At 52.3% G+C, this 27,092-nt stretch overlaps 1 protein-coding gene across 7 annotated transcripts; it reads left to right on the forward strand.

Annotated features, from left to right (window-relative positions):
* LOC133359169 (oocyte zinc finger protein XlCOF8.4-like) lies at nucleotides 1-27,002 on the forward strand. Of its 7 annotated transcripts, none has more exons than XM_061577576.1 (6): nucleotides 1-258; nucleotides 5,050-5,559; nucleotides 7,596-7,682; nucleotides 10,101-10,211; nucleotides 16,047-16,331; nucleotides 25,915-27,002. In XM_061577576.1, exons 2-6 carry the CDS (start codon nucleotides 5,052-5,054, stop codon nucleotides 26,724-26,726), a joined length of 1,803 nt encoding a protein of 600 aa, XP_061433560.1. In that variant the 5' UTR covers nucleotides 1-258; nucleotides 5,050-5,051; the 3' UTR covers nucleotides 26,727-27,002. The 7 variants fall into 7 exon arrangements, with proteins under 7 accessions (XP_061433560.1, XP_061433561.1, XP_061433558.1 ...); XM_061577577.1 differs by lacking the exon at nucleotides 25,915-27,002 and adding an exon at nucleotides 20,859-22,151; XM_061577574.1 differs by lacking the exon at nucleotides 25,915-27,002 and adding an exon at nucleotides 18,580-21,000.
* Nucleotides 27,003-27,092: the final 90 nt, after the last annotated feature.

Genomic DNA, 27,092 nt, shown 5'->3' on the forward strand with positions numbered 1-27,092 from the left:
TCTCCTTGGGCGCCCTCCCTCGCTTCCGCCGTTCGTTCAGTTGCTTATCGCCGTTCGAAGATTTACATTTTTTTTTACTTTTTTTCACGGCGATTAAAGCCGCGGCAGGTACGCAGAGTTGGGTTCTAAAAATAAAGCACATTTTTTTGTTCCGTTTAAGTTTTTTTCCTTCAAACGGAGGTGGGGTGTAGGGGTTAAAAAAGTCGCCTGCTGCTGCTGAGGCGAATTTCGCGGCCTAGGCTGTCGGGCTTCGCCAAGGTGAGAAAAATTGAAATTAACAAAAAATAATCTTGGCAATACTTATTTTTTTCGTACTCTTTCGCCGTAATTAAACGAACGGCGACGACAACCGCGCACGAGTCGACTTTTAAAGACGTCGCCCCGTGTGTGTGTGAAGCATTTAAAAAAAAATGTAATTTTACATTCCCTGAAGACGTTCTCAATGCACAGCTGGGCGATGTTAAGGCCTCACAAGCCACCCGCGCCGTCGTGTTAGGCAAGATACACATCGGAGGGTTGTTTGACCATACTTCACCGCTCCGTGACGGTGTCGAAGGCGATGTTCAGCCTTTCGAACCCGCAAATCCGCCGCTCGGCTGTTTCACGGCGCTAACCACTGCGCCACCGCTCCTCCCACACCCGCTTTTGTTAACATTTGTTTCGTAGTACCGTTAATAGCTGTCGACAAAACGTTGTTTTTTTTACCTGTATAAAAACTGAAAGGCAATAATTCTAATGTAAAATGGTTCAAGTGATTCCCTTAACAAAATATACGTAGTCTTGATGAATCATGGATGCACGTGTGTTGAACTTCTTTCGCGCCGTACGTAGCCAACGGTGCTAATCGGAGGTGCCGGGGGAATTAAGGACAACTATGGGTCTCTGTGTGAGTCTGTGGGTCTCTGTGTGAGTCTATGGGTCTCTGTGTGAGTCTATGGGTCTCTGTGTGAGTCTATGGGTCTCTGTGTGAGTCTATGGGTCTCTGTGTGAGTCTATGGGTCTCTGTGTGAGTCTATGGGTCTCTGTGTGAGTTTATGGATCTCTGTGTGAGTCTATGGGTCTCTGTGTGAGTCTATGGGTCTCTGTGTGAGTCAATGGGTCTCTATGTGAGTCTATTGGTCTCTGTGTGAGTGTCTGGGTCTCTGTGTGAGTCTATGGGTCTCTGTGTGAGTGTCTATGGGTTTCTGTGTGAGTCTATGGGTCTCTGTGTGAATCTTGAGTCTTTGTGTGAGTCTATGGGTCTCTGTGTGAGTCTATGGGTTTCTGTGTGAGTCTATGGGTCTCTGTGTGAGTATGGGTCTCTGTGTGAGTCTATGGGTCTCTGTGTGAGTCTTTGGGTCTCTGTGCGAGTCTATGGATCTCTGTGCGAGTCTATGGGTCTCTGTGTGAGTCTATGGGTCTCTGTGTGAGTCTATGGGTCTCTGTGTGAGTCTATGGATCTCTGTGAGTCTATGGGTCTCTGTGTGAGTCTATGGGTCTCTGTGTGAGTCTATGGGTCTCTGTGTGAGTCTATGGGTCTCTGTGCGAGTCTATGGGTCTCTGTGTGAGTCTATGGGTCTCTGTGTGAGTCTATGGGTCTCTGTGAGTCTATGGGTCTCTGTGTGAGTCAATGGGTCTCTGTGTGAGTCTATGGGTCTCTGTGTGAGTCTACGGGTCTCTGTGTGAGTTTACGGGTCTCTGTGTGAGTCTATGGGTCTCTGTGTGAGTCTTTGAGTCTCTGTGTGAGTCTATGGATCTCTGTGTGAGTCTATGGGTCTCTGTGTGAGTCTATGGGTCTCTGTGTGAGTCTATGAATATCTGTGTGAGTCTACGGGTCTCTGTGTGAGTCTATGGGTCTTTGTGTGAGTCTATGGGTCTCTGTGTGAGTCTACGGGTCTCTGTGTGAGTCTATAAATCTCTGTGTGAGTCTGTGGATCTTTGTGTGAGTCTATGAATCTCTGTGTGAGTTTATGGGTCTCTGTGTGAGTCTATGGGTCTCTGTGTGAGTCGATGGATCTCTGTGTGATTCGATGGATCTCTGTGCGAGTCTATGAATCTCTGTGCGAGTCTATGGGTCTCTGTATGAGTCTATGGGTCTCTATGTGAGTCTATGGGTCTCTGTATGAGTCTATGGGTCTCTATGTGAGTCTATGGGTCTCTGTGGGAGTCTATGGATCTTTGCGTGAGTCTATGAATCTCCGTGTGAGTCTATGGATCTCCGTGTGAGTCTACGGATCTCTGTGTGAGTCTACGGATCTCTGTGTGAGTCTACGGATCTCTGTGTGAGTCTATGGATCTCTGTGTGAGTCTATGGATCTCCGTGTGAGTCTATGGGTCTCTGTGTGAGTCTATGGATCTCCGTGTGAGTCTATGGATCTCTGTGTGAGTCTACGGATCTCTGTGTGAGTCTATGGATCTCTGTGTGAGTCTACGGATCTCTGTGTGAGTCTATGGATCTCTGTGTGAGTCTATGGATCTCCGTGTGAGTCTATGGGTCTCTGTGTGAGTCTATGTACTGTATATTGAACTTTTTTCGCACCGCACGTAGCCAACCGTGCTGATCGGAGGTACCGTAGGGGGGGGGGACAACACAATTATGGGATAATTGAGGTAATGGTGTGTGGTTGGTGATGTCTGATCCAGACCTGACACACCAACGCGCGCACTCACCGGTTTGGTGAAGTATGGTCGAACAACTCCAATGACAGACACGAGGTGGGATACAGGGCTCTAAACTAACTGCGAACATTTCGATTTAAAGCTTTCGTGACGGCATGGATTCATCTTCTTGGTTCTTTCGGTAAAGTCACGTAGAAGGGAAATAATAAAATAATAAAAATAAAACATCATAAAATAATTCTCACGACGTTTCGGAGGCAACACAAGCTTATTATGTTTATTTTTATTATTTTATTATTTCCCTTCTACGTGACTTTACCGAAAGAACCAAGAAGATGATTGCGAACAGTACCTGATTGTACTTACCTCAAAAACACAAGTCAGGCCTAACGAATAGACCATCAAGAAGTGATTCTCAACCGGAGATGCGTGGACCTCTGGGGCGGGGGTGGGTTTACTACGTGGCAATGTCCCAGCGGGGTACGTGGGTACGTGAGGTGACGATTTCCAAATGCGTCGAACTATTTCGTGCACGAAAGCCATTGGTGATTACTCGCGCATTCATCTGCCAATATGAAATAACTTCTACGACATTTAAATCCCGTTCGGTGAACCTAGAACGAGCTAAGATGCCTATTTAAATCCTTTATATTAAGTTCGCTTGCTTGCTTGCTTGCATGCTTGCTTGCTTGCTTACGACCGTGCAAATCTTTCGGTCGTTTTTTAACCCACTTCCCGTGATCCAATCGAGCTGACATTTTGCACACAGACTCGTTGTGCGAGACAATTAATGTTTGTGACAATTTTTCCAAAATTTTACACTGTTTAGGGAAAACAGATTAAATATTTAATTACCAATTGCTTAATACTGGCAGACAATCATCTGACCCATAGGTGGCAGCCATCTCAAGCCAGAGGACGAGAGGACTCTAGCCGCCACGCATATAAAGGATATAAAGGATTTTACGGGTGATACTTTTTAAACTCGTTGATCGTAACGCCGTTGTGTGGGTTTTCCAAGAGTAACCAGCGAACGCGAACATTTTGCGTCCATTTGGATTTTTTGTTTAAATCGCTTGCAGTTGCCAGCTAGTTGAGGATGCCTCACAAAATGTGGCAATTGGGTAAAATGTCAATGTTCGTTATTCATAACGTTGATTTCTCAGCACCACGTTTGGGTCGGGCAAGGCGGCTCGAACTCGGTTGAGATAATGCAGTAGTCGCCAAACAAGGTTGAGAACCACTGCTGCAAAGGGTGGCAGTACCTGTAATACATATGTGTATCCCCTTGTCAATGCACTGCTGGATGACTGCCTCCCCACAGACTCGATCTCGGGTTACAGGGTTCAGTGCGGTGTGGTCCAACAGAAGCTGCCTTACACCGCTTGGTCAATTCCCCGTCTCAAGCACTGAGCAGGCGCAACGCATGCTTGGCTTCCAACGTCTGCCGAGCTTGGGCACATTCAGCGCGATTTGGTTTAAAAAAAAAAAAAACTAGTAATGTCAGCTCAGTAATTGTAGCAAAAAAAAAATGTGTGAACAAGATCCGTTCATGTATATGTAGTGAGTTCGAGGAGACGAGGTCTAAGTTGAGGCACACTCTTTTTATTAACTCACGGACAGACACAATAGTTGAAGGGGTAACGGCCCCTTCACCCGTACTATGGGGGAACCCACCCTAGTACTAAGCCCTCTGTCCTGTTCCCCAGTCCTCCTCTAATGGGCTACAGGAGGCTGACTGATCTGGCCCTGGCAAGCACAGATCTCGGCACCCAGCTAAGCCGGCCTTGCCCTCACAAGGGTAGAGGTCCGGGAGCTCTTGGGCCGTGCCGCTGGCTTACCCAGCTCGGCCCTGACAAGGGCAGCGAGACAGGGGAGTCCCATGGCCTAATCTCCGAGTCTTCAGTCTTTACTGGTCAGCTTCGTGTCGAACTCCCCCGAGCTCTCTGGCTCCCCGCCTTTTATAGAGATCCCCTCGGAGGGGCGGGGTCATGGGGGATAACGGATGCGGACGTCGGTGTGGCCACCCGTGTGTGCGGGTGCAGACACCCCTGTGTTTCTCGTACGCCGTTTCTCCCGTAATAACCGCTACGTATAGGAGCTGGATGAATTGTGGGCATTGTGGGAGCCTTCAGGCATATTGAGAATGTGGTAAAGACCTTCACTGCATCCCACTGGGATTTGTGCACACAGCGTTGGTGTACGGTGATTTTTTTTCTGCAATATTTTGCTGTCTTTTCTTGGATTTTCTGTTTGCACTCAGTCACATTCACTTTAAGATGATTTTTGTTCATGTTTTTGTTTGTTGCAGTTGCACCCGATTCAAGAGCCGAATGGCTCACAGGGCTATACCTAATAAATGAATTTGAAATGAACTTGAACTGGCCAGCGTTTTTTTTTTTTTACGATTGTGCACTGACGTCATCCCATGATCTCTCGGTACCCGTACAGAAATGGCGTGCGCTGCGGTGCTGGAGCCAAACCGGGACTTCCCGGCGTGGCTGGAGGCGCAGGGCGTGAACGAGGAGGTGGCCCGGGCCATGGACTCGGAGCTGGGCATCCGGGACTACGGGGTCCTGCGCGCCTGCGTCGGGGACGGCCTCGTGCGTGCCGAGCTGCTGGCCGCGGCGCGCGACCGCCTGCCCTTCGGCTTCTACGCCGTGCTGCGGCAGGTGGTGAAGGCCCTGCGGGGCGCCGAGACCCACCAAGACGGCGCCGGGACTCCGCGCTGGGACGACGACGACGCCGCCGCGGCCGCCTCCTCCCCGGGCGACGTGACGCTGGGAGGGCTGGTGGACGTGCTGCTCGCTCTGTTCAGCGGCCTGAGCCGGGAGCTGCTGCTATCCGCGCGGAGGCTGGGAGCCATGGACGGAGCCGGAACTTGCGTCGGTGGCTCGAGTCCCGGCGGCGGCGCGGAAGAGGCCGCCATGGTGGAGCAGCATCTGAATTGCACGGAAAATGGTGAGGGACGCACGCCGCTGCGTTTAGAGCATGAACCAAATTTCATTTTGCCGAGCGCACATCCGAAGCACCAAGAGGCAAACAGCACAGTTAGGGGTAGAGATGTTAACTACCTCGCCTGGTTTACAGGAGGCCTTGGGTTCGATTCCCACCCGGATTCCAGTATATTTGGAGTTTGCGGTGTTTGTGTGGATTTTTCTGCGGGTCCTCTGGTTTTTCCACTCCACATTCAGAAATACGCGTTCAGAGTATTTGACTGCTATCAATTACCACGTGAGACGCCATGTTCGTTGAGCTATCATTTGTGGCCAGGTCGCTTCTGAAAACTAGTTCTATAGCTCTGGGCCTTACCTGGTAAAATACAAAAAAAATGCTTTAAATAGTTTAGTTTAAGAATAAACTGTAAGAAGCATGGAAAGGTGCATGCTGGGAGTGATATTAAGACATTCAGGGGCGGAAAGAGGAACATCGGGGATTCGATAAAAAAAAACGCAAATTGGAGATATTAGTCGGCTTGGGCAGGACACGCGACGAGAAAAGGTGCCGAATGTCGGCAGCTAAAGGAGGGAACCTCGCCCAAGAGGACATCCACGACAGAGGTGGAGCGATGAGCTCGGCTTGAGTGTGCAGGAGATGGATCGTTGCAGACGCTGTCTTCTCGACAGACCTGTTCTCCACCTGAGGACGGCTGCTTGCGTTGTGGCCGAAACGTTGTGAGAATTGAATTTTATTATGTTTAATTTGTATTATTTTATTATTTCCATTCTACGTGACTTTACCTAAAGAACCAAGAAGAAAAAAACAGGGACAGGGAGTCGGCAGTGCGGGCGGCTGGGGTAGCACGTCGCAGACTAGAGGAGCTTAACTAGGCATTTTGACCGTAAGTCTACGTTACTGGAGCGTAGGGCAACAGAGTGAGATGAGAGGGGACGGGTCGGAGCGTGTCTGGAGAGGAGTAGAGTGAAATGAGAGGGGAGATGTAGGCGGCAGGGGCGTCTTTAATAGCTTTTCCTCAAACATTCAGGGATGCAGATAACAGTTAACACAAATGTCAATAGATGGGGAGGATAACAACATTTTGATTTTTAAAGTAAATTTTCCTACGATTAATACATTTATTGGTGGTGCCGTGTGGCCGGGTCGCTCGCTTTGTTTGATCTTTTCACGGACGTACGTTGAATTTCTTTCGCGCCACCGTACATAGCCGACAGTGCTAATCTGAGGTGCGCGGGGGAAGGACAACAAACTAAACACACAAAAAGCAGTTTTAAAGGAACGAGTATTCAATCGAGACCAGTGGTGCTTAACCTGGAGTGCACGCACCCCCTGGGGGTGCGAGATGCCCTTTCTGGGGGGAGTGCGAGACGTGGCCAGATTTTCTTTTAGAAGGTAAATCAACGAAAACACAAATTAAGCAAGGGCACGTCAAATTTCGATTTAAAGCTTTCGTGACTGCAGGGATTCATCTTCTTGGTTCTTTCGGTAAAGTCACGTAGAAGGGAAATAATAAAATAATAAAAATGAAACTTAATAAAATAATTCTCACGACGTTTTGGCCACAACGCAAGCAGCCGTCCTCAGGTGAAGACCAGGTCTGTCGGGAAGACAGCGTCTGAATGACACACCCCAGGCTTGGAGCGTCTATTTAAGCTGGGTTGGAGGGGAAAGAGCGCCTTGACAAAATAATTTGCATATCAAGAGGTGTTTCATTCAGACGCTGTCTTCCCGACAGACCTGTTCTTCACCTGAGGACGGCTGCTTGCGTTGTGGCCGAAACGTCGTGAGAATTATTTTATAATGTTTTATTTGTATTATTTTATTATTTCCCTTCTACGTGGAGACTTTACCGAAAGAACCAAGAAGACAAGGGCACGTCAGTACATTTTTTTTGTTTTTACGATTGAGAACCAAAGGGGGGGGGGTGCAGACTGCAAGTAAAAGTTTAAGAAACCACCGGTCTGGATGATGTAAAAGTTGCGCGTAGCCTCCAGTGGCTTCCTTAACGGCTGTTCCCGTGTCTGCGGTGTTCTGTGCAGAAGAGATCGGAGACATCGCTCCGTCCATCATCGACGACTTTGGCCAGAACAAGATGATGCGCATCATCAAAATGGAAGAACACGAGGGTGAGGCTTTCTCCCGGGGGGGGGGGGGGGGGGGGGGGAGTGCTTTTTCAAGTTACACAGCAGGAGCATCGAATTGTCCTGCACGCGATTGCCCGGCTTCCGACATTACCCAGCGGCAGAGGTCGTAACCGGGTACCCGATACCCGTACCCTACCCGATACCCGGCTACCCGTACCCGGCCGGGTACGGGTAGCCGTTTGCGACCCTGGTGCGGCCGGGTACGGGTAGGCCGTGAGTCACTGGTGAGTAACCGTTTGTCACTCATTTCGGGTAGGGTACGGGTAAGGAATCAAAACCCGTTTGCGACCTCTGCCCGGCCCGGCGGTCCCAGTCCGATCCGGCGAACCTCCATCGCAGCTGATCATTACTGCATCACTTGATGCAGTAATTTTAGCTGCGTAAAATTACTGCACTTGATGCAGTCATTTTAGCTGTGACGATCCCACCTGATGACGGAGACTTGTGTTGCCTCCGAAACGTCGTGATTTATTATTTTATTTCCATTATTACTTTAATTAACTTTTAATTGTATTTTTTACCTACGTGACTTCACCGAAAGAACCTAAGAGTCTGAATCCTTGCAGTCACGAAAGCTTCAAATCTAGAGTTATTACACTACATATGTATGCAAGTTGAACTTCTTTTCGCGCCGTACGTAGCCAAGCGTGCTTTTCGGAGGTGCGGGGGAATTGACGACATCAATAGTGGGTTGATTGTGCTAATTGTGTGTGGTCAGGTGATAGCTGATGCAGACCTGTCACCCTTCAGTTTGGGTGAAGTATAGTCAAACAACTCCAATGACAGACACGGGGTGGGGAGGCCTTTATTCTGCTATGGATGGGCAACGGGCTGTAAACTAACTCGTGCTGATCGGAGGAACAAAATGTAGACGTTCAAGCAAATCATAAGCGTGGAAAGCGGAAAACTCTGTTTAACCACGAAGCGGCTGCCTCGTTTCGTACGCGGGAACTCGGCTCGACGCTCGAGAGCTTCGAGCCACCCCGAGGGCCACTTCTCTAAAATAAATAAAAAGTGTTCCTGTGTGCGGTCCTCTTACTCGCCACCCAGGTAAGACGCTGGCTCGTTGACGGAGCTTTCAAGAGTCGCGTCCGTTGTGTCGGGCCGAGACGTTGGGGGCGGCAGCCTAGCTGCTACGTGTCTTTTTTTGGTTTCTAAATTTTTGTTGCGACTCAACACAAGACCTCAATAGAAAGCACCGGTCACAATACAGGGGGTGGGGAACAACGCGCGGGGGGAGGGGGCTTAACGAGAAGGGGGACGGGAATTTGCGCTCTCTGCACCAGAGGTCGCAAACGGGTTTTGATTCCTTACCCGTACCCGGCCGCACCAGGGTCGCAAACGGGTACCCGTACCCGGCCGCATCAGGGTCGCAAGCGGGTACCCGTACCCGTACCCGGCCGGGTCGGTTACTCACCAGTGACTCACGGCCTTCTCACTCATTGGTTGGGGTGAGTCACGTGCGGCTACCCGTGCCCGTATCCGGCCGCACCAGGGTCGCAAATGGCTACCCGTACCCGGCCAGGCACGGCTAGCCGGGTATCGGGTAGGGTACGGGTATCGGGTACCCGGTTGCGATCTCTGCTCTGCACCACCCAAGTAGGGACCGCAAGCGACAACACGAGAACGATTGCCTGAGGGCGCTTTATGAATTTAAACTATTATTAGCTTAGATAGTGGAGGGAAGGATAACGAACATAGTGGGGTAATAAAGAGGGGCAGGGAAAGGTGCGAAAGTGAGGGGGGGTGGGGGGGAGCCATGTAACAAAGCACTGCAAATACAATAACTTGCTCATGACAAATGAGCTTAGCATGAGCTCAAGTCCCACAGAGCAGTTAATCCGCTCCCACCCTGTTCCCCCCATAAAACAGCCGTCCCCCTCCTCCCTCTCACCCGACCTCCCCTCTCGCGCACCTCACCACGAGGCTCCGCCGGCTTCGAATTTCTCCGTTCCACCTGCCGTCGAGCTCCATTCCCTGCGAGAGCGAAGATCTTAATGGCCGCACACCTCTTGAACGTGCGTTGTTCAAGTTCATTTCAAGTTCATTTATTAGATATAGCCCTGTGAGCCATTCGGCTCTTGAATCGGGTGCAACCGCAACAAACAAAAAACAAAAACACGAACAAAAAACATCTTAAAGTGAATATGTGACTGAGTGCAAACAGAAAATCCAAGAAAAGACGGCAAAATATTGCAGAAAAAAATCACCGTACACCAACGCTGTGTGCAAAAATCCCAGTGGGATGCAAGTCAAACAACCAACAACAACAAGCACAAGACAACTTAGATTAAGGCCATCAGTCTAACTCTGTACTACAACAAACAAACATGGCTAAACCAGTAAACTTTTCGAAATCACCAAAATAAGACATCTGCGACCTTTGTCCCCCCACTCCAGATGGGGACAATGGAGGCGAGGGATCGGTGGACGACAACGACGATGGCGGCGGCGGATGGCGGGCGCAAGACGGAGCGGACGGCATGGCCGCCTCGTGCATGGATGGATCGGGTAAGAGCGGTAGCTATTTTTGTACGATTCTTTCCTTCCGTATGGCGAGCGGTTCAATCGACGGCGGCGGTGGCGGCGGCAGGGGTTTTGTACGTTTCGTTAGTGCCGAGCGTTTGGCGACCGTGCGTGTGGACGGCTGGTTCTGGACAGAGGTCGCAAACGGGTTTTGATTCCTTACCCGTACCTGGCTGCACCATGGTCGCAAACGGGTACCCGTACCCGTACTCTACCCATACCCTACCCGTACCCTACCCGTACCCTACCCATCGAATGCGTGGTGGGGTGTCCTTCGGCTTCTATTTCATCTCCCACACGAAGCCAATCTCTCATTGATGGAATTTGCCAAGAATCCCAATGCAGCAGCAGCACCCTAAGATAATACAAGAGTCTTGAAACTCACGGACTTGCTAATTGGTACATATTTATTAGATGTCTAGCAATCGAACAAAGGCGGTCACCGCATCGCTCCGGCGCTTTCAGATGCGCTTCTGCGGCCCTCTGGAATGCTCTTCCTTCTGATATTGGGAAGCCACTTTTAAATAATCTAGATTGAAAAGTCTTTCTTGAGAAATGCTTTTTTTTCTTTAGTTTGCTGTCCTTCTTTCCACGCACCTCTTGATCAGCATGGTTGGCTACGTGAGGTGCGAAGGAAGTTCAACGCACATACGTTACAATTTAGCATTGTTGCAATGTTCGAGCTCGTGACCCAACGATGCTGCAGGCGACAGTAATTCGCGACGTTGGAGGTGGCGATGGTCCCTGAGAACGAAGCCTGCGTGGGTGTCGAAGGAGAGCGAGCGGGGATCAAGGGTGACGCCGAGAAATGTCAACACGGTCGGAGAACTGAACGAAGGAACCCGGCGATTGAGATTCCCGTGGGGGGTGAGAGTGAAGCCGGCCCTTTGCCTAGCGCAAATTGACGTGGCCTCGGGATTAGGTCGTGATGTTGAAACCGGTACTGCCGAGCAAGACGGTCGACGCCCGAGATGTTGGGAGATTTCCACGGAGGCGATAAGAAGAGCGTCGTCGGCGTAGGGAGGTGTGGCAGGTGCCGAAGCTGTCGGTCAGTCGGTCAACGGGAGAGGAATAGGCGGAAAAACAGCAGGGGGCCCAGGACTGAGCCCTGAGCAAGGATAAGCTGCAACGCCTTTAAAATCGCATTGCCCGCAATCCTCGCCCTGACTCGCTGTCCATCCTTCGTGCTCTTCATTGACTGGCCATTGTGAGCAGAATTACCTTCAAGATCCGCTTGCCTCTGCTACCGCACCCTAAACTCCGGCTACCCACCTGCTTGACGCCTTACACTTCAACCAATTGTAGACGCAGAACCCCCTTTAAACTCCCAGGACCGTAATTGCTTTTTCGTCGTTTCTACATTGATAATAGAGGGGGGTTTTTTTGGGCTAGATCGCGTAAATATAAATGCGCCATTAAACCCGCCACTACCTGTGACAGAGCCAATGTAGTAAGGTTTGTCACGTAAACAAAACGTGCCCATCTGTTCCGCCTCCAACCCGGCTTAAATATACGCTGCCAAGCCTGGTGGTGTTTCATTCAGACGCTGTCTTCCCGACAGACCTGTTCTTCACCTGAGGGACGGCTACTTGCGTCGTGGCCGAAACGTCGTGAGAATTGTATTTTATTATGTTTTATTTTTCTTATTTTATTATTTCCCTTCTACGTGACTTTACCGAAAGAACCGAGAAGATGAATCCCTGCAGTCACGAAAGCTTTACATCGAAATTTGTTACTAGTTCAGCGCAACCGGTTGTGTGTTGGGAGAGTAAACCCATGACAACATTAACAATTCGAGTCTGACTAAAATCATTCACCTTTTTCGGGGGAAACTCGCCGAATTATCCGCTGCAATAACTGGGGAGCGGTGATGTTGGTGGAGGCGTTACCCGCGCTGCGCTGCACGGGACACGGTGACGGTCTCACGGCGGCGTGGTGCCATGAGTGAAATCTTGTTCCACGTAGAAATTCGTCTCCGTTCAACGAAGAGCGTCCGCAGTTTGGAGAGTTGTTACCGCTATCGTTGCTTTCGATGCCGCGCCGTGCTTTCAGTGTTGCTCGCTTGCTTCCGCTAGGTCTTCCGCGACCTTTACGCGTGGTCAGCCGCTGGGCTCCGAGGTCCGTCTCTCAGTTTCCTTATCGCCTTCAGACGCAAGTTCATATGACTGTTACCGCAGAAATATTTTATTGCACTTGTGGCGGTTACGGCTCTCCGATGGGGTTTGTTTTTTTAAGGTCGGCACCGTATGTCGTGATGCGTGATGCTTCGCGCCCAAAGCGTTGGGAGCTTCTTCAGGAACAGAATCAAGAAAATTCAGTTCCGGTATAGAGCTATAAGTTTTATTTTATTAGCCGTTTACACATACAGGTGTGTGTGTGATGAAAGTGTAAAGGACCACAACAGTGATAGACATGCATCCAAAAAGCCAGAACTCTTGGACAATCTGGTTTCATACTATATTCTAGATTTGAAGCTTTTGTGACTGCAATGATTCATACTCTTAGGTTTTTTCTGTAAAGTCACGTTCCATTCATTGGCTACCACATTCAGATAAGCCCCTCCCTCCCTCCTCCCCCCTTAACTTGTATTTAAGAACTTGTATCTTGGAATCCCTGCCTCACTTGATACAGCAAATCTGGCTGTGACGGTCCCACCTGATGACGGAGACTTGTGTTGCCTCCGAAACGTCGTGATTTATTTTATTTTATTTCTATTTTTACTTTTAGTAATTTTTAATTTTATTTTTTACCTACGTGACTTTACCGAAAGAACCAAGAAGAAGTTTCATACTATATTAGTGAATAGTTTTCTGGCTGGATGGCCTGGGTGTATTCCTTCCTGTCTGGGTGCCGCGCTCCCAAGTGCTTTTGCGGGTTGGTGACGATGTCACTGCACGTACCTTGTGTGCTGACGTCATGCCTCCCCATCCACCCTACACACCTATGCGTGTCCCACACACACGCTGACGTGTATCATCTTACTCTCGCTAGCATTTTTCATTCCACCCCTACCGTATGAGAATAATGTAGGGGAGGTTATGGAGTGAGATTTTTAGGGAGGAAAGACTTTCGATTTAAAGCTTTCGTGACTGCAGGAGTTCATCTTCTTGGTTCTTTCGGTAAAGTCATGTAGAAAGAATAAAATAATAAAAATTAAATGTAATGAAATACAGTTCTCATGACGTTTCGGCCACAACGCAAGCAGCCGTCCTCAGGTAAAGAACAGGGCTGTCGGAAAGACAGCAATGTCTTTCAGGTGAAGAACAGGGCTGTTGGAAAGACAGCGTCTGTCTTTCCGACAGCCCTGTTCTTCACCTGAGGACGAACCGTCGTGAGAATTGTATTTTATTATGTTTTATTATTTTATTATTTCTACGTGACTTTACCGAAAGAACCAAGAAGAAGGAGGAAGAGACGTTAGCGGAGAGGGGGTACGGGGAGACAGTGAAAGGGCATGAGAGGAGAGCGAGGGAACGTGAGAAGCAGTGAGAGAGAGGATTACGGAGAGGCGAGAGAGACGGAGAAGGGATGGAGTGGGAATAAGGAAAGTGACGGTGAGAGCGAGAGAAACCGGGAGAGAGATGGAGGCGGGGGGGGAGTGGGTGAGATTAAGTGGAGGGAAGACAGAGGACGGAGGAGTTGAGAATAAGAAATAAAAAGTGAGAAATGAAAGTAAATTGCAACCGACGGTACAGAGAGGCCAAGGCAAGAGAAAGGCGGAGAGACGGGGGTCTGGCTCCAATATATATAAACGGCAAAGTTGTGATTATGTGTGTCTGTTCAAAATGTTTAGCGTACTTCCCGACATGCAACAAACTTGAGAAATTTGCCATGTGGGTATTTTCCAGACTGTACACCATGCAAACATTATAAAATTACACTTTTTTTGGGGGGGGGGGGAGGCTCAATAATGCATTTATTTTTTGCACGGCAAGTGAGCTGTGACGTCACATCTGTCACGTGACTCGCGTACGTGGCAGCGTAACGCATTGTAGTGTAGCGGGTAGCGCTACGCCGCGCTACGAACCCGGCGACCCGAGTTCGATTCCCGCTCACGGCCACCACCGGTGACGATTATTTCAACCGCTCCTGGGCCGCCCCTAGGTCGACTCAGCCTCGAACGAGTAACTGCTGTGGCGTGTGAACATCGCCACTGGGGAGACAAAGGTGGTGGATCCGGGCGAAGCCGGGGTAGTACAGCTAGTATAAAAATGAACGTTTTGCTGGCTTGGCAGGCTGGGACAGACGGTCTTGTCCAAAGGACGTGCGAGTTGCTGGTCTTTACAGAAAAAAAGTAAAAATCCCGCACTTGAGGTATTCGCAACACCGCACGGAAAGATGCGGAGCCTTGTGCGGCATTGCAGCAGCGACTTCGACGCTCATTCGTGGCTGCCAAGTGCTGCGATGCCGATTGCCGCGAGCGGTGACGGTTCTAGATGTTGCTGCTAGCAGTCTTGAGAGAGAGAGATGGGGTGGAGAGGTGGGGGGGGGGGCTGTTGTGTGAATAATGGCAGAGCGCCCCATTGTCAGATTTCAGGATTTTTTTGAGCGGTGCAGAAGCCCCGATGTGTGGTGCTCATGGGAGGATGGGGGGTGGGTGTTGGTTTGTCCTGATTTTTTTCCCCTTTCGAAAGCGTGTCACGTTTCACCCCTCTCTCTCTATCCTGGTGGTTCGCTGGATCATCGCGATTCCTGGTCCCCAGGAATCTATAATATACTTTTATTTACGTTGCGAGGCACTGTAAATCGATTTTACGTAAAAAACATTCCGTGGCGCATCTACAATTTTCAATGGGGGTGATGTGAAACCATTACCTACTGCTGCAACATACATATTAAAACAAAACGCATGGAATTTGTTCGCGTGCGGCTAAGCATGAGCTTCTTATGCATTCAACATCCATGACCAAATCAAATGCGCGGTGTGCATCTGTACAATAAAACACTTCTATGACTATTACGGAAACATTTCCTTGAAATAATGACAGGGTAAAGCAACGTGGAAGTTCTGAACAGAACCTGGCAAGACAGCGTTGTACACACAAAGGGGGTGGGGGGGGGTCGTTGTGATGGGCAGGGTACCGAAACGGCTGTTGGGAGTGGCGCCTACAGCTCAGAGGTCGCAAACGGGTTTTGATTCCTTACCCGTACCCGTACCCGGCCGCACCAGGGTCGCAAACGGGTACCCATACCCTACCCGATACCTGGCTACCCGTACCCGGCCGAGTATCGGGTAGGGTACAGGTTCCTGATTGCGACATCTGGGATGAAGCCATTTTGCAGGCGCGGGTGGGTTGATTCTAGGAACTTGAATTGTGAGAAGAGACAAGACGTTGGGAAATGAGTGACAAACGGTTACTCACCAGTGACTCACGGCCCATCCGTACCCGTACCCGGCCGCACCAGGGTCGCAAACGGGTACTCGTACCCTGCCGGGTACGGGTAGCCGGGTATCGGGTAGGGTACGGGTATCGGGTACCCGGTTGCGACCTCTGCTACAGCTCATCGATGAAGGGGGAAGACCTAAACCCACGATGAGTCAAAACAGCGGAGCCTCCAATGTCTCGCGTCAACTCGTCAACAGTTACAGCATCGAGCGGAAGGAAGGGGAAGCGATGCCGTGGGAGCGGTGACATTGACGGCATTCGACTTCCGATGGCCTATTGACCTTTAAGACACGAACAGGGCCCTTCACCTTGAAATCATTAACCCTGTCCTGCATCCCCCCCCCTCCCGTCACGCGCTAATGCTGCTACGCTGTGGCTGTGTTGCACCCAGTGCAGCTTCTTATCCCTCAAAATCCGCTCTCTCCTCTCGTAGGTAAGAGTGAGGAATGTCATTCGGGGTACATCATCGATGATGTGACGTCGCTCCAGGGCACCGCCGCCCCGCACCTCCTCCGGCGCGGCCGCCCGTATAGCGCTATCGCCCTCGCGTCGTCGCAAGTGCCGGGCGAGACCCACGACCCCGAGTGGAGCCCGGCGGGTCCGCCTTACGATGGGCACCTGTCGACCGCGGGGAGAAGCGAGCCGGGCGGGCAGGGCCGGCGGGAGGGGCCGCTCGCGAAGCGCACGGCGGCGTCGGCGGCGGCGGCGACCTCAAGCGGTCAGTACAGCTGCAAGGTGTGCGGGCAGCAGTTCAATCGGGCGAGCTACCTGCGCAAGCACAAGCTGACGCATACGACGGAGAGGCCCCACCACTGCCTAGTGTGCGGCCGGGCCTTCAAGCGGCCGTGCGAGCTGACGCGCCACCGGCGCACGCACACGGGCGAGCGCCCGCACGGCTGCGCCGTGTGCGGCCGCACCTTCACGCGGTGCCAGCAGCTCAAAATCCACCTGCGCACGCACACGGGCGAGAAGCCGTACCGCTGCGGCGAGTGCGGGCAGTTCTTCTCGCACCGCCACAGCTTCAAGCGGCACCAGCGCACGCACGCCGGCGGGAAGGCGTGAGGCGGGCGCGCCGGGGGCAAGGGGGTGGGGAGGGAGAGGGGGAGAAGCGGGGCCCGGGCAGCTTGCCAAGGCGCCGAAGAAGGGGCGCTGGTGCGCGATTTGAAATCGAATTTCGTTGGTGTGAAAGCGCATTGCCGTGCACGCGCCGACGCTGCGCGAGATGGTTTATTGATGCGAGAACAAAGACGTTGAATCTTTGCCCGAGTGACGACCACAAGATGGGACGCTGCAGGAGGTCATTCATGTTGTCAATTTCCAACGCTCAATGGACCCACCGTGCCGAAAGCCAGCTGACTCTGAACGGAGGTGCAGTGGAGAGCTGGGGGTCACCGGATTCTTTGCGTTCTGTCCTGTGGAATGCGCATTGAGGCAGCGATGATGTCTCGCTGTGCGGCTGCAACATTGCAACGGGTTATTGCACGGCCCAAGCTTTTGTGGACAAGCTTCAACATAAAAGTCGTTTCCCCGATTTTTCCCACTCTGGACGCGGCATCGTCTACACCTCTTTGCACCGGGGGGGGGGGGGGGGGGGGCGGACGTGAACCCAGTTACTCTTCTCAGTAACAGATGTGACCAGCCCCACCCCCCCCCCATCCCTAGGACGCACAGCCTAGATGTGACTCTATACCAAAAGGAGGACACCTGTGGATCAATTCGAACTTTCAGAGGTTTTGGCAAGCCTCAATCATTTAAGATGTACAGGCCCGAGTTGGCCAACATTGAAACTCGCGCGGCGTTAGTTGTGTATGAGGTGTGCTGTTAAGAAAATACGTGAACTCTGTATCCTTGATTGCAAAATGAAGACGACGGCGTGTACGTAGCAGCGTTATTAGTTTACGAGGTCTCGTTTCAGGATGGGTAGGTCGCACTACACAATAGGTTTTGGATTTACCGAGCGGTTCGATGTGACTCTGTGTGTGTGCGTGTGTGTCTCTCAAACCACTGTTACAAATAGGCAATGCGTGCATATCTCGGAGTGGGAAGAGGGTTTTTTTTATTTCCTGCAGCAGGGAATCATAGGGCAGCATTCGGAGAGAAAGTTTGAGGTGAGATTATGAGGGATGTGTGCATACCAAAGTTTTCATAGGAGATGGACGTTGCCTCTAGCCTGGATCTCGGCAGTGTGCACGGCTCGGGGAAGGCAATTCGAGACAGTGAGAACAGCAGAAGAGAAGTAGCGACTTGGTGCGTAGTCGGTGATATCTTACCGGGTGGCACTGGTGGCGAGAAACCTGTACTCTTGATCAAATGTGTAATACTTTGTTGGGGATATATCGCCTGCCCTCTGCCATGATGGAATTCCGACCACCGCTTCGGGACTTCCACCTCTGATGAGTGTAGCCTTGCATTCCTCTTAGCAGGGAAACTGCTTTGGAGTTGGTGAGCCGGTCATGATAACATTGGTAGAACTCATCCTCGTTTGCTCAAAGGGTATTTTGGAGCTACGCCATTGAAACTGCTCTCATCGCCGTGGCTTACAATATTTGGGACGTAAAAACGTTAGGTTTGGTAATGGCTTGGTTAATTGACTTTTTAACCTTCTGTCAATAGGTGTGCTTTTTATTTGACGGTTATAATGATCGAAGTTTGCTTTGCCGGTATGGGTCTCGGACACGTGCTTGCCAAAACACCGTGCCGCGTAACGTAATTTAAGTCACGGAAAATGGCATTACATTTTCTGTAACTGGCCGCCTAAAGTAGTAGGAGCTTTCTGATACGACAGAGCATCCGCTGTCGTATGCAGCCTCTGTCGTGGCCACACGGATGCCTTCGCGTTGATTTACGAATGAGCAAATGCACGGGATCGTGTCCTCTGCAGTTAGCAACGCCACGCGAGCTTTTGCCGCAAGGCGAGGGACGCGGCTCTCTGATCGCTCAAAAACACCGCCTGTGTCCTCCTGTAGGTAAAAGGGCGGAAAGTGACTCAAGGTTCGCCATCAATGACGTCACGTCACTGCTGAGCACCGAAGGGCCCCTTTCGTCGCCACGAAACCCTAGCTTCCTCGCGCGATGGCAAGACTCGGGCGCATTCAACGGCAGCGTAGAACGATGGGATTTCGCCTCGGCCGCTGACGCCGGCTCGACATCCGCGCGTCCCGCCAACCCGTGCGTCCCGCAGCAGAACGGGGCGGCTGCGGCGGCAGCGCAGGCCTGGCGAGGGGCGGCCTTCCCCGAGCGGGAGCGGCCGGGCGCCCCTCCGTGCGTCCGCGGCGAGCGCGGCCAGTTCCCGAGTTACGACTTCCTGAAGAGGCACGCGGCGGAGGCACGGAGGCTAGCGGCGGAAGGACACGCGGAGGAGCGACACGCGGCGGCGGCGGCGGCGGCGTCGGCGGCGTCGGCGGCGGCGAGGCAATTGGCCGAGGCGCACGTGCCGGAGGGCCACGCGCCGGAGGGGCACGCGGCGGAGAGGCCCTACCGCTGCCACGTGTGTGGCCTTACCTTCAAGCGGCTGGCGCACGTACAGCGGCACCAGCACACGCACACGGGCGAGAAGCCGCACCGCTGCGGCGCGTGCGGCCGTGCCTTCGCCCTCTTCTCCACGCTGAAGCTGCACCGGCGGACGCACACGGGCGAGCGTCCTTACCGCTGCGACGTCTGCGGGCAGACGTTCTCGCACCACTATAGCTTCAAGCGGCACCAGCGCACGCACGCGCGCGTTGGCGACGAGCTCGCCGCGGTCCCGCCCATCGTTCAGCAATACGAGGGGGTCGTAACGTCTCCGCTGCTCGAATGAGTATTGGGGGGGGGCGGGTGGCGGCGGGTGGCGGACGGGGGAGGTGTGTTCGTTGCTGTTGGACTTCTGCGAAACTAGCGGTGGAAATTCCACATTCCCCTGATGGGGGAGAATTGCTGTCCCCCCCCCAACCCACTCTACATCGGATGACCGCTGTTGTCTTTCACGGAGTCGTGCTAAATTGATTGATTTATTGAGTTGGATGGGGCCTGCATTGGCCCACCAACTTGGGACTTGAACTTGGTTGGTTTCATCTTCTTGGTTCGTTCGGTAAAGTCACGTAGAATGAAAAAAAAAACGTAATAAAATGATTCTCACCACGTTTCGGCCACAACGCAAGCAGCCGTCCTCAGGTGAAGAACAGGTCTGTCGAGAAGACAGAGTCTGAATGGCACGCCCCAGGCTTGGAGCGACTATTTATGCTGGGATGGTTGGTTTGCCTGGTCCCGGCGGTGGTCATATCGATCCACAGTCCTGCCTACGGCGGATCGACTGTTTTAGCCCAAAGCCAACCAATGAAGGCTTTCGAACAAAAAATGTACGTTTCTGAAAAGTGTTTAAACATTTTCTCATTGTAAATGCGGAGAGGGCAAACGCGGACATGACACAGCAAAGCGAAAGCTGCATGGCTCTTACTAGTTGGCCATTTTTAACAATGGGTGTTTAGTCAATCCTCTCTCCCCCAAAGATGATGTTGCTCATAAACGTGTTGCTTGCGTTGGCATGCATATTTTTTATTATCCCCGGGATGTTTCGCTTTTATACGTTCGTGCTCCGAAAGAATTGTTACGGCTTTCCGTATTTGTTCTCTGTGAAACACAGATACAGTATGCATAGTGGATGTTTTTGTTGTTTTTGGGGTTATATCGCATACATATAAATGTGTCGTTAAACCCCTCACCAGCCAATGATTAGACAGGTTTGTCACGTAAACAACACTTGCCGATTCGTTACGAGCTCAGCACAACGGTTGTGCTGGAGAGTAATCCCACAACATTTTCCTTTATTATGGACAACGTTGGTCGCGAAATCCTACGTGTTAAAACAGATACAGAACATGTTAAAACGTCGGACGTGAGATCACATGTTCTGAAAGTGGTAGTTGGGGACTTAAGATTTTTGCTTTGTAAATATCAACCTGCTTTTTGGGTTGTTTTCTTCCGGTGTAGTAATATCGAGCGGAGGTATTGCTCTGACGGTGTGCTGCTACGAAATGCATTCGGAACTCGGCGACGAGAGGAAATGCTGGATGGGTTTTTTTGTGGACTGCACTTTTTAATAAAATCGACGACGTACATTGTCTTGCTCGCACCGCGAAAGTAATTGCATGGATTGTTTGCCGAAAAGCGCGCGCAAGTCCCTCCCAAACTTTTGTCATAAACAAGCGGCGTTAATCGTATGGAATTGGTGCAGCTCTCTGATCGTTCGAACCACTGTGTCCTCCTGTAGGTAAAGAGGCAGAGAGTCACTCAGGGTTCCTCATCAATCGCGTGGAGTCGCTGCAGAGCACCAAACCCCTCCTTCCGTGGTCAGAAAAAACTAGCGCCGTGGCACAATCGCAGGAGCCCCAAGCGCCAGCGGAATCCGGCGCCGTTGGCCGGAGCGTGGCCTGGCAGGACTTCCTGACGGCCGCCGCCGCCGCCGCCTCCATCCCGATGCCCTCGCGCCCTTCCAAGCTGCGCGCCGTCGGACCCGCCCCGCGGCAGGAGGGCCCGAAGCCTTGGCCGGGCGCCGCGCCCTTCGGCTTGCGCGAGTGGACTCCGCACGGCGCCGCCGCCACGCACGGCTGCGGGGAGTGCGGACAGTCGTTCACGAGGCGCGACTTCCTGGAGAAGCACACGGCCAGGCACCTGGCGGAGAGGCTCTCGGCGGAGCGTCGCGCGGCCGAGGCGACGGGCGGCGGCGGCGGCGGCGAGGCGCTCGGCCTCCCCTTTGCGCCGCCGCCGCCGCCGTCGCACGGGTTCGGCAACCACACGCGGCCGCACACGGGCGAGAAGCTGTACGCCTGCAACGTGTGCGGGCGCGCCTTCACGCGCTCGTCTACGCTGAGGCTGCACGAGCGGAGGCACACGGGCGAGAAGCCCCACCGCTGCGACTTGTGCGGGCACGCCTTCCTGCGGGCGGTGCAGCTGCGGATCCACCTGCGTACTCACACGGGCGAGAAGCCGTACTGCTGCGGGGAGTGCGGGCAGGCTTTCGCCCACCGCCACAGCTTCAAGCGCCACCAGCACAAGCACGTGAGGGTGAAGGTGTAGCATGGCGGTGGGTGGGGGAGACGCACACGAAGATGCTGGCGCACGTCTGTCTCGTTGCGAAATGTTCATCGATTTTTTCCTTTTTTCTCCCGGCGTATCCGAGCCTTATCGGGCACTGACACTACGGCTGGCTTTGAACTTCTGTTATGCCGAGCCGATCCAAAAACAAACTGTGAAACGCTGGGCCCTACAAGACGTCCGAATCTGGTTTGGGGTGGTGGAGGCAGGGCGGGGGGGGGAGCCAATCGAGAGGTCAGTCTTTAAACTTGGATGGTGACACGTTTTTCGGTTTGGGTTCTTCCATTGGAAAAGAAAACATCCTTGAGCCGCGCTGGTGCTCGCTTAGCACGGCTGAAGTGCCGAATCCGCGGTTGTTCAGTGGGGAAAGCGAGCAAACGTGAAACGATTAATCTTCTTGGTTCTTTCGGTAAAGTCACGTAGAAGGGAAATAATAAAATAATTAAAATAAAACATAATAAAATACAATTCTCACGACGTTTCGGCCACAACGCAAGCAGCCGTCCTCAAGTGAACAACAGGTCTGTCGGAAAGACAGCGTCTGAAATTTCAGGTCTTTTCGACAGACCGGTTCTGAAAATGTCCTGAAATTTCAGACACTGTCTTTCCGACAGACCTGTTATTCACTTGAGGACGGCTGCTTGCGTTGTGGCCGAAACGTCGTGAGAATTGTATTATTTTATTATGTTTTATTTTTATTATCTCCCTTCTACGTGACTTTACCAAAAGAACCAAGAAGATGAATCCCTGCAGTCACGAAAGCTTCAAATCGAAAAGTGAAACGATTCTCCACGTTCGTACGGTAGCGCGACAAGTGGGGGGTGGTCACCTCCGTCGGCTTGCCTGGGGAACGACTGTGGTAATTCCCACACGCGCCTTTGATGGCGCGACCGGGGGCGACTTCTGCGTGAGTTTTTAAACCGTGGAACTGGTAATGTCGGGGGGGGGGGGGGGGGTTGATTACGGCTCTGTTGACCTCTCAATTCAAACAGTGTGTTTTCATTCGATGCGATGCGCACGTACGAGTGACGTCCTTTGCTAAACGACGCTTCCCAGGTTTAATGGATAATTCTTTTTTACTTTTTGGCAACTTTCAAACGTAACTACGTTGCATTTATACTCTCTGGTTCTTTCGCATTTCTCTGTTGAAGAATTACAAAAAAAATGAAGAGCCCTCTTCACTGCTGGAATGAGGCTTCTTCCCCCATGCGGTGTGGGTCAATGGGTGGTATTTGACCGTATGTCACCGCGCTCCTTGGCGCGGTTTTGATGAAGGTGGGGGATTACACAGACTTGTGATATTGCTGCACCGCTCGCCTTCTGCCCACTGCGTCTCCCCGCAGCAGTCTCTGATAACCTATCAGTGCAGCGATCGTTACCAATCCGAGCATCGTCCATGCTCAATTATCCTCGGTTGCTCAGCTCTACCCAAGATTGAACGAGATCGGGGCATACTGGCGATGATCATATCGTAGGCATTTATTTGAATTGTGCAGTCTGCATTCGTGATGCAGATGTCTTTGATTTGAGTGTGATGTATGTATGTACGTGGAACTTCTTTTGCACCATACGTAGCCAACCGTGCTAATCGGAGGTGCGGGGGAAGGGCACAACAAACTAAACAAAAATTAGTTGTAAAGAAATGAGTTTGTCAATCTAGATGATGATTTAAAAGGTGCATATCGCCGGTGGTTTCCTAATATCGGAAGAGCATTCCAGACGGCCGCAAGAGCGTATCTGAAAGCTCACAATACGGGCGGGCGCTTGTCACGTGGTGAGATTACGCGACTGCTTGGTTCGATTTATTTCATCATCGCCCGCTGCTGAAAGGCGTCTTGTGTCTTACACGAGCAGCTTTTTTGAACGAGAATAATTATGAATGGAATAAAAAAAGGTGACGGTTTTACGCTCGTTTGAATTGTCGCTGATTTGGTTGGCGCCGTTTTCTCGGCCGGCCGTTAAGCAATTCCCGGTTGCCGCGCGGATTTTTTTTTGTACAAACCCCCAAAAAGTTGGGCGCCGGCTTGCACGCAAACTCGCACCGACTTCGCTGGCTACTTCACTTTCCTCTTCGGTCCATTTTTTTGTTCCATTTACTTTGTCAGCGTCCCCATCCATGTGTGTGTGCGTGATCCCCTATCTGGGGGTGTACGCAAGACATGGACAGATTTTTTATAGAAGGTAGATCATCGAAAACACAGATTTTTCACGGGCACGTAAGTTACAACTACTTTGTTTCATCAAACCCTATGCATTTATAAACATACATGTGTAATGTAGTTCTCAGAGACACCATCTTGTTCAGCTATATGTATATTTATTATGAATAAAACCCGCGGACTCGCTGATCACTTAACGAGTAACCCCGAGTGACTGTATATACACTTGGGTAACTAGGTAACTCTATTCTTAGACAACATAACTCATAGCCTTCCAAGACTACAAGGTGCCCACTCCAGGGTGAGGAAGACGACCCGCCAGAGGTCGCAAACGGGTTTTGATTCCTTACCCGTACCCGGCCGTACCCGTACCTGACCCGTACCCGGCCGGGTACGGGTCGGGTACGGGTATCGGGTACCTGATTGCGACCTCTGGGATGAAGCCATGTTGCAGGCGCGGATGGGTTGATTCTAGGAACTTGAATTGAGAGAAGAGACGAGACGTTGGGAAATGAGTGACAAACAGTTACTCACCAGTGGCTCACGGCCTACCCGTACCCGGCTGGGTAGGGGTAGCCGGGTATCGGGTAGGGTACGGGTATCGGGTACCCGGTTGCGACCTCTGCGACCCGCTCAAAGGTGACGACGGCGACGGCAGTTCCCCCACAACAGCAGCCCAGAGCCCCCGGTTCACGCCGGCTTTTATCCCGCTCACGACCCGGCACCTGGCCCTGTCTGTCTCTGCCCTTATTACAATTTACGACCGTTAGGTTTCGTGCTTCCCCTCACGCGACCCTGTCAAAGCTTGTCGCATCAATCATCATTAGCGACCACTTGGGTTCCACATTATCCTAACTGTTCCCGTTACGTTAATTAGTAACCATGGCCACGGGGAGCCGTACTGTCCCTACATCACCCCGTACTGTCCTTACACATGTTTTAACGATTGAAAACCGAAGGGGGATGCAAGGCTGCAGTCGAGGTCAAGAACCACTGGTGGAGAGGATGCCGAAAAAGTTGCGATTTCCTCAACTCGATTCACGCTGTCGGCTCTCGCTGCATTAGCTTCGCCGGCTCTGCGAATTGAAACGCCCGGCGTGGGAATGGCCGTGCCATTGGATGTGCGCGTCCCAACGATTGAGACATCGCTTCGGTTTAAGGACGCTTGCTTGACTCCCCGACCCAGAGTCCGCAAGTTTCATCTCACGTAGAAGGGAAATAATAAAATAATGAAAATAAAACATAATAAAATAATTCTTACGACGTTTCGCCGACAGACCTGTTCTTCACCTGAGGACGGCTACTTGCGTTGTGGCCGAAACGTCGTGAGAATTGTTTTATTATGTTTTATTTTTATTATTTTATTACTTCCCTTCTACGTGACTTTACCGAAAGAACCAAGAAGATGATTCCCTGCAGTCACGAAAGCTTTAAATCGAGTAGGAATTCCTTCTGAATTCTCCAAGCTCAAAAGCTCGTTTTGCAGGGGTGATGATCCCCGCGGGATTTTGCTCCCAAAACTTTGCAACGCTTTTATGTCGACGAGGCAATTTGGAATCGCTCGATTCTCATATATATTTTAAGTCTGACAAACTCGCCTTCTTTGAACTGGCCTTCACACCTCCCTAGTTCTGGCCGTCTACCCCTTGCAGGTTCCGCTTATTTCCTGGCCCTCCATACACGCCGGCGCATTGGTGGGACCCACGGACGAAAGTTGCGCGACGGTTTGCAAACGTACACCCGTCAATTGTTAGGCTAGACTACTACGTTCTTGCCGACGGTTTGCAAACGCACACCCGTCAATTGTTAGGCTAGACGACTACGTTCTTGCCGACGGTTTGCAAACGTACACCCGTCAATTGTTAGCCTAGACTACTACGTTCTTGCCGTCGGAGCATCCGGCAGCAGCGGTGACGATGGGCAACGGGCATCGCTGCCGTTATTCGAAAAACAAATTCACTCTACACCCAATTCGGAAGCGTATTGGGCGTGCGCGACAGGGCCTCGAGTGGAGCCGCCCCCCGCCACCGCCACTCTTGCGTCCCTCATCCCGCCCGTGTCCCTCCCCCGCAGGCAACAGGGCGGAAACCCACTGGGGGTTCGTCATCGAGCGGGTGACGTCGCTGCAGGACGCAAAAGCCCAGGGTCGGGCGTGCGCTCGAAGGCCCGGCACCGTTGCGCCACTACCACCGCCACCACCGCCGCCGGCGCCACCGTCACAGAAGCAGAGCAAGCCCGGCAGCGTGAAGATCAAATCTGAAGCGAAAGATTGGACCGCCGCCACGATCGATGCCAGCGCGACTGTCGCCGCTGCCGTCGCTACCACCGCCACCACCTCTGCTGCAGCCGCAACCACCACCACCGCCGCCGCCACCACAATCACCGCCACCACAACCACTTCCGCTGCCGCCACAATCACCGCCACCACAACCACCTCCACTGCCGCCGCAACCACCGCCACCACCTCCGCCGCCACCACAATCAGGACCGCCGCCGCCGGCAACACCAGCAGAGTCGCGGCCGTCCCGGCCACGATAGCCGCCGCCGCCGCTACCGCCGCCGCCGCGACAATCGCCCCGAGAGCCGCCACACACGCCGGCAAGCGCGCCACGTGGCAGCTGGAAAAGGAGCGGGAAGATTTAGCGCCGCAGCGCAAGCTGCGGCAGCTGCAGCCGCAGCCGCAGCAGCAGCCGCACAACACGAGGTCGATGCAGTACAAGTGCAACGTGTGCGGCCAGATGTTCTTCCGTCAGTTCCTCCTGAGGAAGCACTTGCAGAAGCACGACGCCGAGAGGCCGAACCGCTGCGACCTGTGTGGGAGCGCCTTCCGATACCTCTCCGACTTGATGTGCCACTGGCAGACGCACGTGCCCCAAACGCTGTGACTGCACGGGCTCGTGTTACCGGGTCGCTCGGAGGGGTGGGTGGGGTTGGTGGTGGCGAGGGTCCGGTTTACGTCTCGATAGGCGGTGGTTGTGACCCGTGTTCGATGATGATTTGTTTCTTTGTCGGTGACAGAAACGTGGGAGTTACGACGGGAGAAATGCATCCCCCCACCCCCTCCCCCAAGAGCCGACCGCAACTTTACACCGTCCCACCAATCGCTATCGTCAGCAAGCGCCGCGCCCCCACTGCACGTCCATCGCCACCACCGCCGCCACCGTCACCACCGTCGTCTCGGTCGTCGTCGCAATCGTTACCATCGTCAACGCCGCAATGACACCCACCACAACCTCCACCGCCACGAGTCT

Source organism: Lethenteron reissneri, chromosome 64 (genome assembly GCF_015708825.2).
Source record: "Lethenteron reissneri isolate LAM-NWPU_2019-01 chromosome 64, ASM1570882v1, whole genome shotgun sequence".
In the NCBI taxonomy this organism is placed as follows: domain Eukaryota; kingdom Metazoa; phylum Chordata; class Hyperoartia; order Petromyzontiformes; family Petromyzontidae; genus Lethenteron; species Lethenteron reissneri.

Excerpts from the sequence above, each read along its gene's own strand:
- LOC133359169 (XM_061577574.1), top strand. The coding sequence starts at position 5,052 with ATGGCGTGCGCTGCGGTGCTGGAGCCAAACCGGGACTTCCCGGCGTGG. Across the intron at positions 5,560-7,595 it reads TCTGAATTGCACGGAAAATG|AAGAGATCGGAGACATCGCT; the intron begins GTGAGGGACGCA and ends TGTTCTGTGCAG. Across the intron at positions 10,212-16,046 it reads CTCGTGCATGGATGGATCGG|GTAAGAGTGAGGAATGTCAT; the intron begins GTAAGAGCGGTA and ends CTCCTCTCGTAG.